Source organism: Takifugu rubripes, chromosome 3, assembly GCF_901000725.2.
Source record: "Takifugu rubripes chromosome 3, fTakRub1.2, whole genome shotgun sequence".
Classification (NCBI taxonomy): domain Eukaryota; kingdom Metazoa; phylum Chordata; class Actinopteri; order Tetraodontiformes; family Tetraodontidae; genus Takifugu; species Takifugu rubripes.
Window position 1 is genome coordinate 12980324 of NC_042287.1, and position 18042 is coordinate 12998365.

Here is an 18042-nt window from a genome sequence, read left to right on the forward strand (position 1 = left end):
GAAACCTCCAGGGGGGAAAAAGTTCGTTTGATGTGTTTCAGGGGGGAAAACAAAATCTGAAGTCGCTTTATGTCTTGAGTGATTGATACTAAATCATCACATGATCTTGTTGGTAGTGTTTCTGCTGCCCCCCCCCCCATTTGTGGTTTCCTGTATAATTACCCTGGGTAGTGATGGGTTTAGTCTGTTCTGGGGGAAAAAAAACCTTTTAAAACACAATAAAACTATATTAAATACTCTAAAACTATTTTTGGTTGACATGCTTCACGGATTGGATGTGATGTGCGGTCACTCTTTGCATCTGTAGATGTCCAGTTGTCGCATGCAAGCCATCCATCTTACACAGGTAACCAGGGGGAATTGCAGACAGACACAATGCTTCTCTTCTATCCCGCTCTGAGCACCTCACATCTTAGCTGATCAAATATAAGGAAACACCAGGCAGTTGTGGAGCATACTGAAAGTATATTTATCACAAAGTGTAAATGCCACAACATGCAAATGCTGTCTTCCTCCTCACCGTGATCCTCCTCGCCACAGGATGAAGCCGTTAATGTCACATTTATTGCACAAAAGGCTTCAACTGTGTTTTCAGGAATGGCTCATCGAGCGCACAATGAGCCTTTCAAAGGTTTCTGTTTGTGGACAAAAAGCAAACCTTGCCCCAAAAATGGGCCTACAAATGTCTAAAAAGTCATTAAAATCCCATTCCCATTTTTTTTTTAACCATTAAATCAACATCTTAATGAATAACTTCCCAGTGTGGATGGATGGATGGATGGATGGATGGATGGATGGATGGATGGATGGATGGATGGATGGATGGATAGATAGATAGATAGATAGATAGATAGATAGATAGATAGATAGATAGATAGATAGATAGATAGATAGATAGATAGATAGATAGATAGATAGATAGATAGTTTGTGCTTTTCCATGTCCTGCTTTCTGTGGAATCTGTTGACACAGAGACAGTGTAAATGTGCTCCTGTGGAGACAAATATGGGAGTACAGTTTTGGGCATGCTGGAGGTCACCGATAGAGGTCAGATGACGAGGCTGTCATAATTGTAAAAACACACGTCTGGATTCGCCTCTGAAACAGTGTCACAGTCACACATCCTTCGCCTGCTTCCTGTGAAACTTCACTCATCCAACACATGTCTATAAAACCTGGATGCTAGCTCCAGAGAGAGAGTGCTTGCTAAGACATCTGCACCACCACAAAATTTCTGCACTTAGAGCTCGAATTACCTGGATTATTGTAAAATACATCCTCTTTGTATATTCCAAATTCTATTCTATTCTATTTTATCTTATTTTTCTCTGCGTGCTCTTGCTGTTGTTGCACTGTAAATTTCCCTGTGTGGGACAATAAAGGACCTGAATCTGAATCTGAAATACAGAATAATTTAAACTTTTCTCTTGAATTAAAGGCAGTTTGAAGCACAGAGGAGAGGAACAGTTTTAATATTTAATGGACTCTTTGTACTGAAAAGTTTTTGCTTTTGGATCATCGAAGAGCTGGAAACAACACCGCGCTTGTCAGTCACCTCAGTAAAGAAACCTCTTAGATATGTGAGCACAGCAGCAGGTGGGGATTCTCCCTATTGACCTTTTCCCAGGAGACGGCAGACGGGAACTTCTCGTTTGCTCTGTCAGTGCGACACAAAGACAATACCGCGTGTCCCAATCTAACGTCACTACGGCAGATGATGCGTCTGTATCAGTACTAACATTATTTTCATTTCATTAGTCTCAAAACAAATCACAATTCGTTCAGTCACAATTGTTGGTTTTTCCCCCTGTTTTACCTTTGCTAATGAGATTTCCTTAAGATCTCCGGTTGCTTTTGTCATCCCGTCGGAATTTGGCCCATAATGCATCACTCAGAGAACACTGCGTTCTCCTGGGACGACAACCTCACAGTTGTTTACTGTAAAGACCAGTTCTGACAGGACTGTCTGTCTCAAACCCACCAACACAATTGCCCTGCAGGCATGGATGAGGATGCTCTGTCTGGCTCTGATATTTGTAAAGGTCAGACTGAACACTGAAATGATTTAACATCCAGGAAAACTTGGGTTGTTGTGATCAAGCTCTTCCTTCTGGTGCCAACAGAGACGGAGATCAAACGCACAACGAAATGACGTCTGATGGGTGATGGGAAAAGTGCGATGAATGCAGGTACTCGCACATATGTTGTGTGATTTTTAAAGACAGGAAGTAGCTGCTGAGGGGGAAGTTGGGGCATCTGGGTTCTTGTCATGCGTGAGCGGAGTGAATGACTGCACTTAGATCCTTTGTCAGACCTGGAAGGTGGTTGAGCTGAAGAAAAAGTAGGATGATTTCACCAAAGAAGGCCTCTGGAGATAACAGAATAGTGTGGTGATTGCAGAGTGGGTGGCTTTGCTGTCATCCACTGTACTGCAGAAATGGACATAATTTATATTTAAAGAGCTCCTGGCACACGCGATGCACACTTGAAAAAGGTGAAAAGCCCAACTAAAAGAAAGAATTCTAATGATAGGAAAAATAAGTTGTTGAGAACTTGATGTAAAGAGAGCCCATATTGTGTAGGCTGATGTTTATGTGGTGTTATTTCATCTCTTTTCATTTTCTGTGCATTTATATTGCATTCTTGGGCATCTTGTCATTAAATATATGTAATTTCACCATGTGTTTCTTTTTGTTGTGCTGTCCGGATTCATCACACAGAGGTCAGACGTCTTTTTTTGGTTAGGTTTGGATAAAATGCCACCATTTAACAGTCCCACTTTCAAAGTTTATCAGCTGATTTTATTTAGAACTCTTTAGACTTTCACTGAAAATATCACTGATGGGGTCCAGTGGTCATGAAACCTTTCGCCGAGAACGCGTTCCGCAGTCACAGACTCCTCAGAAGATTACCTCTGCTGCCAGACCTCTGATGGAGTTGGTGTTGGGGGTTTGAGGTGATGGACTGTAATTGGTCCCAGGGAAAGAAAGGCATAGAAATCCTTATAAAATTGGTATTGATCCGATATTCTGAGTATAGAATAGTAAATCTGCGTTATCGTGGTCTGACTCAGAAATGCATGATATAGCAGCTCTATCTTAAACTGCTGTGCCCGTGACACTTGACACGGATCTTGTCGTTTATTAGTCAGGCTGAGATGAAAGGTCTAGATTTCGGCACATCTTTGCTGTCCTCTGTCTCCTCAAACACGTCCGTGTCGCCTGTCAAAGGTCCCTGTCACCGTCCTGCCACCCTGCCAACTGGAGCCGTGGCTGCTGCCGCGCTGATGGAGCTGAAAAACAGTAAGACTGACTGACACGGTGAGTCAGCAGCCCCGGATGGATTCTTTAAATAAATCCCTCACCTCTGAGAGAAGAGCACACCCACCACCAATAGAAAATATATAAATGTACTTCCTTCAGTACAATAGGAAAATTCTTCAAATGTTGGAATGGATTTATGGATCCAGTAAAACCTGTTATTGTTTTTTTCATCTATGTGTAGCTTATATATGTGCACACGGCTTTATTAAATGTAGCAAAGGGTATAAAGAATGAATTCTGTCCTGGTTTAAAGATCGACTCCATTCTCTGTAAGCCATGACTAGTTTCTTATTCTGTCCGTTGCTCCAGTTGTAGAGCAGCTGCTTGATGCCCGAATTAAAAGTTTTGGTTTGACTCGCATTTGCATCGTGCACATTGTCAGGGTCATTTCCTTGATAAAGGTCCCTCCAGAGGTCTCAGGTGTTGATGCAAAGGAATGTAATATGGGGCGGTCTTCACAAGTCAGGAATAACAAACACCCTTTATTCTGCACGCCTCTCTGTCCTGTCCTTGTAAATGAATATAAGAGTGATGAAAGCAGTTCAAACCCTGATTAGTAGTTGTTTTTTGTCTCCTACTTGGCTTCGAATGCGCTTAAAAACTTTCTTCTATACATGGACCAGGCAGAAATCAGACACCCCTGACATTGCTTTACTTGTCTGGGTTGCTGTGCAGGTTGCTGTTTTCAGCTACATATCAGAATATTTCTATGTAATAGCTCAAAGGGAAAAAACCCAGCACCGGATATCAGTCATTTACAGACAGAACTTCATTCTAACGGCAGATGAGCTCCGTCCAAAACCACCAAAACACATCACAGCTGGCTTAGGCACATTTTTGATTGACCTCTCATTTCAGACGAGGCATTAACGCGTGAGTTTTCTCATTTCTTGTGTGTGTTGAACAGGCTTCTTTTTCTTTCTCCAGCAGCAGAGAATTAAGGGAATGTGCAAAAATCTGATGTGCGTTTGTGCATTTGTTGTGCACTGGTGAGCCACAAATTGACCTCAGCACTCTTCTGCATAAGCACAGGCAGTAATTGAGGGTCTTCACGTCGAGTGGGTAAGGTAGGTCGCAGTCATATGTAATAATTACCAGCAGTTCCTGACAGCAGTTGCCTCCCATGTTGCTTTATGTTATCCACAGATGAAAATACAGAGAGAAAAAGAGAGGGAGTGAGAGAGAGAGAGAGAGAGAGAGAGAGAGAGAGAGAGAGAGAGAAGGCAAGTGTCTTATATCGTAAAGACCGAGTGGGACCCCTTTAAGAGGGACTCTGATTCCAGAGGGTTGTTGCTTCTCTCCTTCTCTGACTGACTGTCTGGCACTGTGCCTTGTGGCGGCTGTAATAGAGAGGAGATGGCATTAGGCACACTCCATACTGAGGCAGCAGGAACTTGCAGCACAATTCCGCAGAGTCCTCTTCATCCGTAATCAGCGGAGTGAGGGGGGAGTCACACTTTCTTTTTCCTCCACCTAAACAATTCCTGATGCTCTCCCACCTGGCCGCTCTTTTGCACAGACACCTAGGCAACGCTGGTTTCTTCTGAAGCAGTACATCTCATTACACTGCTTCATATTCAGATACATGGGCCCATACCTGGTTTGTTTTCCCTCCCTCTATAGTAATAATAACTTATTAACGTGCTTCCCTGTTTAATAAATAGTAGCAGAACCTGCTCAGTCATGATGTATTTGGCCAACCCTGTTTACCTCCATAATTTGGAAGGAGAGCAGATTCAGCCAATCGTACCGGTGAATAATCTATGAATTTCCATCTTCTTGAGCTGTTTCCATCCATCTTCCCCTGCGGGATATTGCAGTGGAAGAAACTGAGATGCTCTGTCAAAATGAAAGAGTTAGCGTTTTGTTCAAGGCTGCTTTTCGAACTCCAGCGACAACTCAAAAGCCTCTCGGGAGCAACGTCTTTCTCCAGTGATGAAGAGCGCTCATTTCATCTCCTCCTCATCACATAACACTTCGCCACTTGCTGATGTCTGACGGGAGGGATCAGAAATTGTTTGCTTGAGATTGCTGCTTCTTCTCTGTCTTCTTGGCCCCTCTCTTCATCCAATCACTGCGGCCTGCACGACTGTCTGGCGTTCAAGACTTATCTTGCTGTTATAAATGGTTGCTCTTCCATTTTTACTGAGTTTTGTGCTTGGATAAAACGCTACTGAACCCACCTTCAGCCTCTGTTATGAAAAAAGTTTTCTTTCTCAAGGACTTGTGGCTCCATGGGGAGGTCAGTTGTGCAGAGCTACAATAGTCCCACTCATAGCTATTAACATCATCTATTGCACCCATGCACAGTCTCTCCGAGTACCCCACTTAATACATTATAAAAAAGATCTTGAGCTTAATTACCCAAGGCAGAATGTTATTTATCATCATGGTTCTTCATGAGATTCAATATGTTGTTCTACAGACGTGTGAAATGTGAAAGAAATGTGAAAAGTAAAGAAAGTAAAGCTCCAACCCACCCCATCCCAAGGGGATGAAGATGATATTTAAAGCCAACTTTGTTTTTTGTCCCAGAGGGTTTAGTTTAGGCTTAGTTTGCAAGGATGGGATTTTTAAAATGATGCCGGCCGAAGAACACTTTGCCTGTGCCGCACCGCCTTGTGAGTCACCATGTGATTCCGACCCTTAATGGAGAATGATGGAATGTCAGAGCGTGTGGGTATTACAAGACCCGATCCTTTATTCCATCCATCTGAAGATGGATCTGCGTGACACTGAGAGTTTGGTTTATCCGCGAGAATCGACAGACGGCGCATCCGCGAGCATACAAATGCTGTCTGGTCGCCTGCTTTACTTTGCCTTTAATTAGCCAAATAAGGTTACGGCTGTCGACCATTCAATTGTCGGAGCTGTTTATCTATAAATGCATGCATACATGTCAACAAAACCTTGGCCTTGAGTGTGCACAAAGGAAAAAATTGGGAGACACGGAAAAAACTGATTAGGTAGGCCTAGTAGAAGCAGGGGGAGAAAGGGGGGAGTCACAATTGTTCCAGTGTGTCACCAGAGCAGACCTTCACTGTACCAGTGGGGTCTTTAATTGCTCTAACCATCATAACCTAAAAGAACATGAGCTGAGTTTTTCGTGTTTAATAAGACAGACTATGGCTAAACCCCATAGCATGTCCTATTACCGTGACATAAAGTAAGGGAGGCAACAGCAGGACCGACATCGCAGAGGTATCGCCCTCTGCTTATTTCCTGTTTGACTCTGGTTTTTACGTTTTCATTTTTTCTCAATGGTTGAGCTGATTAGCCAGGAGATTCATGGTAGCTTTTACTTAATGCTTCCAGGTGAGGTGACAAAGAATTTAAAGAATCTATTTGCAATTTTAGTGGCTCGGCTTTGGGAGATGAACCTGCAGCTAAATGATAATTAGCTTAGCCTGCACGTGAATGAGCGAGGGCTACAAAGCTTGCTCCTTTGATTCTAGTACACATTAACAACTAAAGATATTAATATGTCCAAAGTTATCAGAGTTAACCAGATTAACAGAGGCTAGCTACTGCTACCGCTGCTACTCATTTATTTCCATCCATCTTAGAAGAGTGCTGCTATTTGACCAAAATTCATATCTCAGTTCATATTTATCATCCAAAGTAATTATGAAACTATGCGCCTGTACTTAAACGTGGAAGGAATGCTTTACTTCCTGTCCCGTTGGCACACACTTGTCATATTAGCTTTCCTGAAGGGCTTTGCTCCTTTAGACTAAATCTTAGTTAACATTTAGCCCGTAGGATTCACCTAATCTTTAACGCCTGTCCGTTAAGATCTGGTCTTCCCAACAGTTTAGGTTCTAATCCCTGACTGATCTTGTTTTGATATGCGGTAATGAGGAGCCGACGCTGTGCTTGTCAGTCCTTGCTGCAGCAACGATCTAATGGCACTCGTTTAAGCTTTAGCTCTGTTTTTATTCATCAGGTTTTAGTCCATCTTTCAATCATGTCTCAAATCTGATGCAGACTTTCTTCCAAGAGACCTCTTTTGTTGATTGTTCTCCCATTTCTTTAGATCTTAGCATTGATTTTTCTTTTTCTTAATCGATGCAAGTAAAATTTGGCATCTCTGCCAATGACGCACAGACACACACTCACACAGACACGCACACACACCCACACACACACCCCTGCAACAATTAGGATTTGCGGCAGCTTGAAACTGCCCATTTGCATCGACACACAAGTTCATTATATCGGTCTGTTACCATATAGATCACTTCAGCGCTCCCAGAAACGCTCTCATTACAATATCTCAGATCAATAAGCTAAGTGACACCCTGGGATTCTTGTACTTGTTCCACACTTAAAGGTTAAAAGCCAAATTTTAATAGATTGTGTGAAGAATACTGCAAAATACTGCAGCCTTTACTAATGTTCCCACTTTTAAGCAGTAATATGCTTCAGCTCCCACTTGCCTTATTCATATAGTTTAACACACACCGCATTATGATGGATTATTACCACAGCCCGCCCACTATTCCCTCATAGAAACCCCAGTAAAAGTCAGTTAAAAGAACCAATTAGGTCTCACCTTCAGAGTGGTTTTCTTGAAACACTCTCTCCTGCTCCAGGTTGTGACTTTTCTCCATGAATATTTGGATAGTTCTAACAGCTTATTGTCTAAATTTGGAACCCAGATTGTAACTCTGCACATAAGGCCAAATCCCACCTCCCTTAAAAACGCGGGAGTTTCTTCTATTTCCTACAGTTTTCATTTATTCGAATCAAGCATGCACATGCATTACTGCTGGAGATAATTTTTCACTATCACCGGCCTCCAGTGCCGGTGAATTCCTCTGGCTGCATTGTTTGACTGGATTGCCATAACAGGAACATTTGGAACTTATTTTCTTGTGTTTTAGAAAGGTTATAATAGCTTTCTGCCCTGCTGACTGGCCCTGAATATTAAACCGAGTACAGAAATGGCAATTAGCCCTTTTAGCATGCTCATCACCTTGCGGATGCAGAAACAAAAGAGGGGCAGCCAGTCGTGACCTTATCAAACACTCAGCATGCTTGGAATAAAAAGCTGGTGTCTCTGTATTTATTTTTCCATCGATCAAACTTAATTTGAAAATTGCACCAGAGACGAGAAAAAATGTGTCAGCGATTTTTAGAGGATCATCTGATCAACTGCACGTTCAACACGAATGCAATGCTTTAATAACAGTGAAATGTTATGTATAGGCAACTGTAAAGCGGCCTAAATACGACATAAATATTAGATTTGATTGCATCAAAAAGGAATGTTTATCCCAAAAAAAAGTATTTTCTTGAAAGATGGTCATCGGAATGTCAATTCAGAGAAGTTTTGAAATAAGATGGTACATTGTTTAAAAAGTTAAGCAGCTTTACTTGAGATGTAAAGTCAGCGGATTAGGAAAATCCAAAGGTTGTATAAATTTGAGAACTTTCACGGCGATTTATGAGTAAAGATGGAGTAAAACCGGTTATTTCTTGCAGACTGTAGGTCTGTTTGTGGTAAACTTACAGCACATGTTATGGACAACCTGTCATTCAGGCTAAAAGAGCTCCTTGAACACAGATCCTCCACCCTGAATGGCCAATTACTGCTTTGGCTGGATTATTGTCTAAAACGTGTAGCATGGGCGCTTAAGGCCGGTCTCAGTAACAGAGCTGAACGCCGTCAGAAAGAGCCCAGCATCCACCAGAGGCCTCGTGCTGTTCAATCACATCAGCAGCAGCTGTGATATGCGTCAGTGATTAAAAGTGAGGAAAAATAACACATGAGTCATTAGAATGACCCAGTGGATCAAATGGCAACAAGATGATCTCCCGTCTATCAGGGGTGACCTGTGCATAACTGGAGACGAAGATGTCGTCGCTCAGTCCCCAGGCTTTCCTACGTGGGACCCCCAGCAGTGCCCTCACCCGGCGGGGGATCGATCTCTTCCAGGCCGCCTCTACTCCCATGTTCCCCTCTCTTCATTAGGCCTGGCCTGCTAGTCTTTCTGCTCTAATTGGTCGGGGCTGCTGAGAGCCAGCATCCTCGCCTGCCACGCTCTCAGAGAAAGGATTGCCAGGTACCAGCCGCTCACACTAATCTTTCCCATTATCCTCTGCTCTACTGTGGGAAAAAAAAAACAGCCAGCCTGCTCTTTGCTTGTTTTTGAGCGTGTCATAAATACGCCGTACTTAAGCGTGCACAGGCTTTGTTTTTATCATGCGGCTAATGGGAGGAAGGTCTGACCAGTTCACGTGAAAAACACACAACACCGGCACTGCTTTTTATAGACATTTTTCAAGTGTTTTTCACCTCTGCAGTTTAGGACAGCACTATGAACATTTCTGTCACAGTCATTGAGATCTTCAACAAATTTTCCCAGCCACAGATTCGAGTGCTAACATAGTAGCCCAGTTTCTCTGATGATTCACATTCTCTCTGATCAATACGATTGAAATTGAATTAAAAATTAAAGCTATTTACAGCAGGGAAATCATGATTAGCATGCTCCATTACAACTTTGAACGCGCTAATGAGAAATCTGATTGACTAGTTTTCAGTAGCCCTCAAACGGTCATATGGGGACTCATGACTGTGTGTACATGTTTATAGACTAATTTGACCTTCAGATGAAGATTGCATGGTCAATTAATAAAGCAAAAATCTGACTTATTACATTTTAAATCTTGCATTAGGGTCCACATTTTCATATAGATTAAGGTATACAAATGGAATTAAATCACAAGATTACTAGTATTACAGGAATATTCAAAAACAGGTCCTATTTTTGTGGTATGCAAAGAAAGTACTAATACAAGAAGTTTATTTCATACTAGCTTTATTTTTCTTTGACCTTCTTTAATCTTATAAATGACACTTCAGCCATGAACTGGTGCAGAATGTTGTTGCTGAATCAGCAACAGTGTAGATTTACACAGTATATTTTCAGCTCTTCTGCAAACTACGGTCAAAATTTTCGGGAAACATGTTTGTAATATGTCTAAGCATAATATGTGTAATATATCATGCATCAGGAGAGGCTTTGAGGGTTTGATAAGGCTAAAGAGCTTCATCGAGATCTGCAAATGTTCTTCCCTTATCGATACTGACATCTAGTGGGGAAGTGTGGAATAACAAGGCTGTGAAACATTTGCCTTCATAGTTTTACGCTAATACCTGCCTCAATTTAAATATGTAGTAGTATTATTGTAAAGTAAAAAGTTTATTGTGTAGTTTTGTTGTTATCGCACAAACTGAATTTATTTAACAAAGGCAATTCTTTTTCATGAGTTTTTGTCCTAGTTATGGATTTTGATCAATTGTTTAACCTGGGAAGGAAAAAAAACAGTTTTAAACTCGAGTGATGCTTCTTATCGCAATAAAATATCTTTGGCCACGTACGCCGTGCGTCATGATGTCATAGCTGGGCGGGGCGACGAGTCAAGCGACGGCCAGATGGCTGTCGGAGGAGGAGGGGGGGGGTCCTGGTCACAGAACGAGTGTGTCATCCCCACAGTTTGGTACTTGTAAGTGTGAATTTTATTTCGGTTTGCTCTCGCCGGGTAGTTTTGTCGCCAGTGCGTGTCTGAGTTTTGTATCGCAGATATTTTTTGGCCGCGAGGAAAAGCTTCCAGTGCCTGTCTCGGCTTTTCATCGCATTAGCAGCTTTTTGCAATGACACTAACAGGACTGTCATCCGAAGTCTGATGCACACCGCTGCTGCTCTGACAGCTGCCCTTTCAGTAATATGTGCACGATTTTACGATGGACTCCGACATAACATTGAGGTATAAAGTGTCACTGAGTGCGTTAAGGTGTTAGGGGCAGATTTTCGGGCTTTTGGCTCACGATCGTGGCAAAATGTTATTTCATCTCCTGCAATCATTTACCGTCGGTGTTTAGGTTCTAAAACGTAGAAAAGGTTGCAGTGTAATTTTCTTTGAAAGTTAAATAAGTTTGTGTCATTGCCTGTGTAGGAGCAAACAATCAGCCAAAGCTTTAGAATATGGAGATCTAAACACCCCTGTGTGTTTTCCATGTGGTCTTTTAACCGCCAGCTTGCTTTCTGGCTAATTCCTGAAGTACAATCATGACAATGTCGCATTAGTGCGTCCCTGTGGCTTATGATGTTAGCCTCTGGCTGCTAGTTGTTTGCATCCTGCAGTTGTTTGCATCCTGCTCAAGTTTTAATAAACGCCAGAGGACTTATTTGACTGTCCACTGACTAATGCAGCCTGATGGATTGAAGACAAGGGAAGAGTGAATAAATACAGCCTCATTACATCTGCCGAGGGCTGATAGGAGTTTGTTTTATTTCTGCAACCTACTGTCAGCCTTATCTGTAGTGATGGATGAACGAGCCCATAAACAGGCGGTCTGCATCCGGGCCAGGGAAGCGTTTACAGCATTTCGGAGCCAAACTCACCGTTTTCTTGCTTTGTTTTAAGTTTTGCAGAGCTGGTGCAGCAGGTTGCCCCTGACCTGAAGGGAATCTCCTCCATTCACCTGATTATGGACTGAAGGTTAGTTTTCCTTCACTCATTTGTTCTGATAAGTGTCCCTGTCTTTCTTGACCATTACGTAACCTTGTACTTGTGACACCGCGCGGTCCATCCCATGGCTTTAGAGCCTTGGATGGGTCCGGTACGGACTGATGTATACCTCTATCTGTTCAGTACCCTCTGCTAAGTGGCTGAGAGCTTGGCTGGCCCTTCAGGGCACTGCAAACACAGCCATTCATGTCTCGCTTCCACAGTCAGACCACCACGATGACGCTGCCCTCTTCCTCCTCCTCCTCCTCCACCACCTCCTCTTCCCCCTGTGCTCACATTGTGTCTCCCCGGCTATGCTTAGAATTCTTTCTACGGGGCGAAATGTGCACACGCGTGTGCAGTTGTGTGCGCGGCGCTTGCAACTCGGAGCGCAGGGCTTTTGAAAGGTGGAGATGTCTGCTGCAATTTACGCGCAACGTCGCACAACACAGGCCTGGATGTGACAGAGGGCAGATCACAAGGTTTACACACAGCTCAGCTTGTTGTCAGAGCAGCTAAGTGACTGGTAGCATGGAGAGCAAACATGCCTTCCTCACAACAAACATGCCGAAAGAGCAGATGACACAAATTAAATGCAGTTGCACATATGTGGAGAGGATTTTCTTGAGGCTGCTAAACTGTATAATATGTTTATTGGCAAGCTTTCAGTCAGGTCATTTAGAAAAAACATCTATAATTTCAAGTCATATTCAGCTGTACCAAAGTTCGGTTTGTTGGCTTTGGTGTTGAAGCTTGTAAAGAAGCAGGCAAACGTGTACTCCCACAATTCTGACAGAGAAGGACATGTCGGATCTAAGTAATACATATTACATTAGTGGGGAAAATGTGCGGCGACGCTGGCAGCTAAACGACGTCTTGCTGAGATGTGCTGAGCCGTGTGAAGCAACATTTATGGGTGAGGCATTTCTGTGCCCACTGTCTTTTCCTTACGAGCGTTTAAAATAATTGAAGAAAAATATTGGCGGATTTGTTTGCCCAGTTATTTGATACCGTTGACCTGCAGCTTGTATATTTGTCTCAACATTAAACTCGTAGTCTAGACCTTGGATGTGCTGATCCCTCTGAACCAGGCTGCAGAGATATCTGGTTACCTCAGTTCAGAGACCTGACCCAAGAGTTATTTAAATAGATGACCGTAGAGATGATTTATATCTGACTGCGTAAAGCTGTTCTCACCTGTTGGAGCTACAAGGAACCAGATGCTCCCTGGCCCGAGAACCTGGCAGCTTTCTTTCTGTGACATAAAGAGCGCTGACCCTTTCGCACATTCCCCTCGGTGCAATCTGTGGTATTTAGCGTTGGGCTCGGGTGTAGGTGGTTTCCAGCCTGTGTACCGGTGATGATGGTGCCCCCCCAGTGCTGAAATGTGAGTCACTTCGGAGGCCTGGCAACGGTTAAACTGCTATCGGGTTAGCCAGTGAAGCTCACTAGAGGGGACTCAGAAATTAACCTCCTTATCTCATCCAAGAACATCCATTTTTACCAGTGAACGGCAGCGAGCGCGTGAGGCGTTCAAGGCCTCCGTCAGGTTTGAGACGTTGGCCCCATGCGGTGCGGTGTAGTTTGCTATTGTGAATTATTTATTACAACATTTCTTGTGGTGTTGATCGCAGAAGCAGTGGTGTACTTTAAATAAGGCAGCTCCGTTGTTGCAACGGTAGACTGCAGAGTTCTTTGGGGGACGGACGGGTGTCTAGTATGGGACGTGTCCTCCAAGGATGTCCCGTAACTGTGCGTGTGAGCACAAACGTCCACATTTTTTACACCCACACACAGCAGGAGGCTCTCCATCTAGAGGAGGTGTCGGGCTTACACATTAATCTCTTACTTTCTACTACTTTTCCTTGCTTTCGTTGCCCCGGTGTGAGAGGGTGTCGGTGTGCATCCTGAATTGTGCTGTTCCTGGAAATCTAAGCTGGTCTTTGGCAACAGTGAACCCCAGCGGGTTCATCTAAACACGGCAGGGCATTGCACTACCTGCCATTCACCTTCACACACACACACGCGCGCACACGCACACGCACACACACAAGCTCTCGGGGGTCTGACCCAAACACAAGCCACACCCCAGGCGGATGTCTTTGATCCAGTGTGATCTCCTCCGTCTCTCTTTAAGCCTGTCTGTCTTATCTTACTGTCCAGCACAAAGAGTTGTGTATTTAGTCACACTGTTGGCAGTTAAACTAATCTCTTGCCATGTCATGACTTACACAAATCTGCTGTTTGTTGTCTCTCTTACACACACACACACACATGCACGCACGCAACACCCATTGTTCCTATTTCCTTCTCATGCTGCCTTTATACAGCTGTTGAATGCGATATGATCCAGCATACACACGCCCTCGTTGCTTACAAGCAAAAACCTTCCCGTTCTTTCTTTCTTTTTCTTTCGTTCTTTCCTTTTTTCTTTCTTTCTGTGTCTTTCACATTAAAAGCTGAAAAGCATATTTGTGCATGCGATCAGACACAGACGCCGTTGCCAGAACTCTCTGGCCTAATTCCCCTCGTATTGATGCGCGCCTGTCAGTGAAAGAGCCGCAGTGATGGGATTGTGTGTGGCTGAGCGGGAACAAAGAGGGCTCTATTTCATGCCAGCTCTTGGACGCTTCTGGAAAAACACTGCATGTGCTTGTTTAGGCTTTAGCCATATTTTGAGCGAGGCGTTTGTGTTTAACAAAGACCCGCAGCATGGCCGCCTCGATTGACCACAGGAAATGTCATTAGTACCTATCGACACTTAAGAGGGTTTAGTCTCGCCATTAATAATGGCCGTTATTTTGGGACCACATTATTTCCGCCTCATATCTTTGTCCAGAGAGCTTTCCGTGAGTGAACCCTGGCAGGGAGCTCATCGGACGTCAGCGAGGGGCAGGAGAGGAAGAGGGAGAAACAGGATTATTGTGAAGTATTTATCACAGTGGCTCATTGAAACTGGTCCGACGCGTCGACGTTCACATGCTCTACATTGTCTGAACGCTGACACATTGGTCCGTGCCAGGGTTCTGCTGAGCTGTCACCACGGCCAATTCAGCTGGCCAAAGACAATGACGGCATGGAGGAGCGGAATGGAGAGCTAAGGGACGCACATATGTGTGTCGCTGCATGTGATGGAGGGGCTGTGTGAGGGTGAAAGGGTTTCAGAATGGTGATTGTCCATCTGCAGTTCACCTCTGACAGAATGGAACCTGCTGACTCACTCAGGCTGCGCTGGCATCTGTTAATCACTGATCTCTTTCAGGCTTAATTACACTAAAACATGCATCCGTGTTTCCAAAAATACATCCAGGGCATCTTCCTAGAATTGTGACCTGGGGATTATCCTCAATATTCATTAATATAAACAAACACGTTCATTAGTTAGATTAATTTATTCATCAGTAATTGCAAAACAAAATCTAAAATTGCTTCTTTTGTTCAAATAATAACTTTTTAAAATGGCAAAATGACACCAGAGCTCCTCCATACACACACACTAATTCATAACTCTATATTTTATAGTTTTTATACCTTTGTTTGAATAATTGAGGTTCAATGTCAGTGTAAAACAAGGTGAGATAGAATAGACTGATTTGATTTGGAGCAGGATCATCATCATTCCAAGATCCAGCTGGCGTTTGTTGTTCGCGTCGCCCCCTCATCAAGGTGGAATTATGAGCTTTGCTGAAACGAATCAAAGACCGGGGACATCTCGTAGATACACGCGCGTACACGGTCACAATACAGCTTTGTCCTCCAAAGGCTCCTGAAAGAGGATTTAGTGTGAATATAAAACTCCAGGCAATCAGGAAAACACCCAATCCACCACTGGATCATCTCAGGGATGAAGAGGGGGGGTTACAGATGGAGGGATGGCTGGCGGGGACGGGAGGGGTCCTCAGATTCAACCCCAGCTTCAGGACAAGATTAGCAGGGGTTTATACCGCTACTTATTGCACAGTCGAACTTAATTAATTGCACATTATTCTGAGTGCCTGGAAATGCCAATTAATTGTCTCCTGGTGCGAGCACACGTGCATCAATAATTCATGATTTCTACATGTTTCCCTCCTGTGTGGCAGTGGTCTAACCGGAGAAAGGAACAGAATTGCGAACGTTCAGGAGTGTAGCCATTCGTGCGGGCGTTGCTATTTTAAGTCATGTTTATCTGCGCACAGCTCCTTGGTAATTAGCTTCCCGTCTGTGGATGTGCTGAGTCACGGCGCTGTCAATCAAACCCGTCGTAACGAAAATTTAATTTCGAGATGAGATTGTGCGAGCGCATGGCCCACTTCACCCCGAGATGGCTTCTTTTCCCGACATGAGCACTGACAAACATAATCCTTCTTCCCCTCGAGGTTAGCTTGTGCCTTTTGTCCTGTCAGGTGGATCTAGATCCGTCTGCGGGACATTTGACATTGTGCAGTTTGATCTTGGGTGAAAGTTCTCGCCTCCCCAGGCTGCTTCCACTCCTGATGGAGTGGACAGAAAGTTGTGTCTCACAGCGCTGCACCAGTCCACTAGACGCGTTCACAGAGACGAATCGATGCAAAAGCTCTCAGTTAATCTTCGATTTCCTTTAATGGGAACGGGCCAGGACGCCTCTGGACAAGTTTGATAGCCTAAAAATTAAGCAGAAATTGTGATGCAGCATTTCACAGTGTCCTTGTTGGATCCCCTGTAAGCATCTATGTTTTCTAATGCTAAAAACTGTCAAGAAAAGACGTTCGGTGAAACATCTAGGTGCTCCTCAGGTTTTACACACACGCACACGCACACGCACACACACACACACACACACACACACACACACAAAATGGCCCAGTAAAAAAGGATAAAAATTGACAGATTGATTTGTGGGATTGAGAGTAGAAATGTTATTGCATCTTAATATTCTTTTTAATATTCATTTTCTTTTCTGTTCTCCTTCCTGTCTCCACCTCCCACTCAGGTAATCCACCAATCGCACGTGGCCGAAAGTTGAGCTGATGGTAGGTGAGCTTTGCTGATGCGAGCCATCATTTCTTTCTGTCGTTTCTGTCTTCTCAATGTCCTTCAGCCTGGTGTGTCTTTTATTTTTTTAACACATTAAGATCTACATTGCATTTTTCTAGATTCATCCAGTATTCCAGACTCTCTCCATCCCTTTCTATGGACTAGACCAGCATGGCTGTCTTCCCTGAGGGAAGATGCACACTCCCGCTTAGGATCCATCCCTCTGACCTCTGCTGAGTCCTCCATCTGACCGTCCCATCATCCCTTAACTGTTGCCTTCTCTTCTGTTCTTTCCTCTTCCATCCTTCAGTTATTTTCCTGATCTGACCCTCTGCATGTAGAAAAGAAAAATTCCACAGAGGTTGTAATGGGACACTTTCTCCCTGCAGCTTATGAGTGTGTCAGGGCCCCAATGGAATGAACGAACGGCAGAAAGCATCAAATTCATGTCCTGGAGCAGAGCTAGGAACAGTCAGGGCTCGAGGCCTGAATCACAGCCCTCTTTGGGTAAAATGAACCACAGCTGTAGGGAGAACATGAAGGTTTTTGGACAGGGACTAAAGCACCTTTTCCACCAGCAACGCAAGCGCTTCGCCCACTCCTGCGCCCCTTCTTCCTCATCATCCTCATCCTCTTCTGTAATGTCAGCAAGCGGCACCCCCCCTTCTAGCTCCAAAGACATTTTGGGGCCACGTTGCCATGACTCTGACTGCCTTTCTGCTCCTGTGGTTCCTCCTGCAGCTGGGCAGTGCTCAGCCGCAGCCGGCACGATGAAGCGCGGGACCAGCCTCCAGAGTCGGCGTAGCAAGGGATCCAATTCAGGGTCCGGCAGCGGAGACCGAGATCCTCTCCTGAGGGGCAGCCCCCAGGCGCTGCACCGCCGCAACACCCATGATCCGCAGCAGCACACGAGCCGTCCTAGATCCCCTTCCACCACCGACACCACGCCCAGCAGCCCCACCCCGGCGCATGCTGGAGGTGATGTGGTGCTCTCATCGGGGTACCAGTCCACAGAGGAAACAGACAGAGTAGGTGACAGTCAATTCATTATCTCTGCCTCGGAGCCCAACTGGTGCATCTCTGCACTCCCTGTTGCATTTACATGTTTTATTAGGAAAAACATTTGACTTTAATGTGAGGAGTGATATCCCAGAGTGTGCTGTGCTTGAAATGTTTAGTTGGACCATGACACATCAAGACCTCT

The 18042-nt window shown here is 44.3% G+C and overlaps 1 protein-coding gene across 7 annotated transcripts in view; it reads left to right on the forward strand.

Annotated features, from left to right (window-relative positions):
- The first annotated feature begins 10745 nt into the window (after nt 1-10745).
- The window catches only part of tmcc1a (transmembrane and coiled-coil domain family 1a), a 28570-nt gene continuing 21273 nt past the window's right edge, over nt 10746-18042 (forward strand). The window contains exons 1-4 of one of the 7 annotated variants that reach the window (XM_011602596.2): nt 10746-10838; nt 11760-11834; nt 16795-16838; nt 16958-17866. In XM_011602596.2, the coding sequence (XP_011600898.1) occupies nt 17231-17866 (636 nt within the window). In that variant the 5' untranslated portion in view covers nt 10746-10838; nt 11760-11834; nt 16795-16838; nt 16958-17230. Of the gene's footprint in view, nt 10839-10861; nt 11100-11759; nt 11835-16794; nt 17867-18042 lie in introns of those variants that run through there. The other 6 variants (XM_003963418.3, XM_029833576.1, XM_011602597.2 and 3 more) reach the window with 6 other exon arrangements.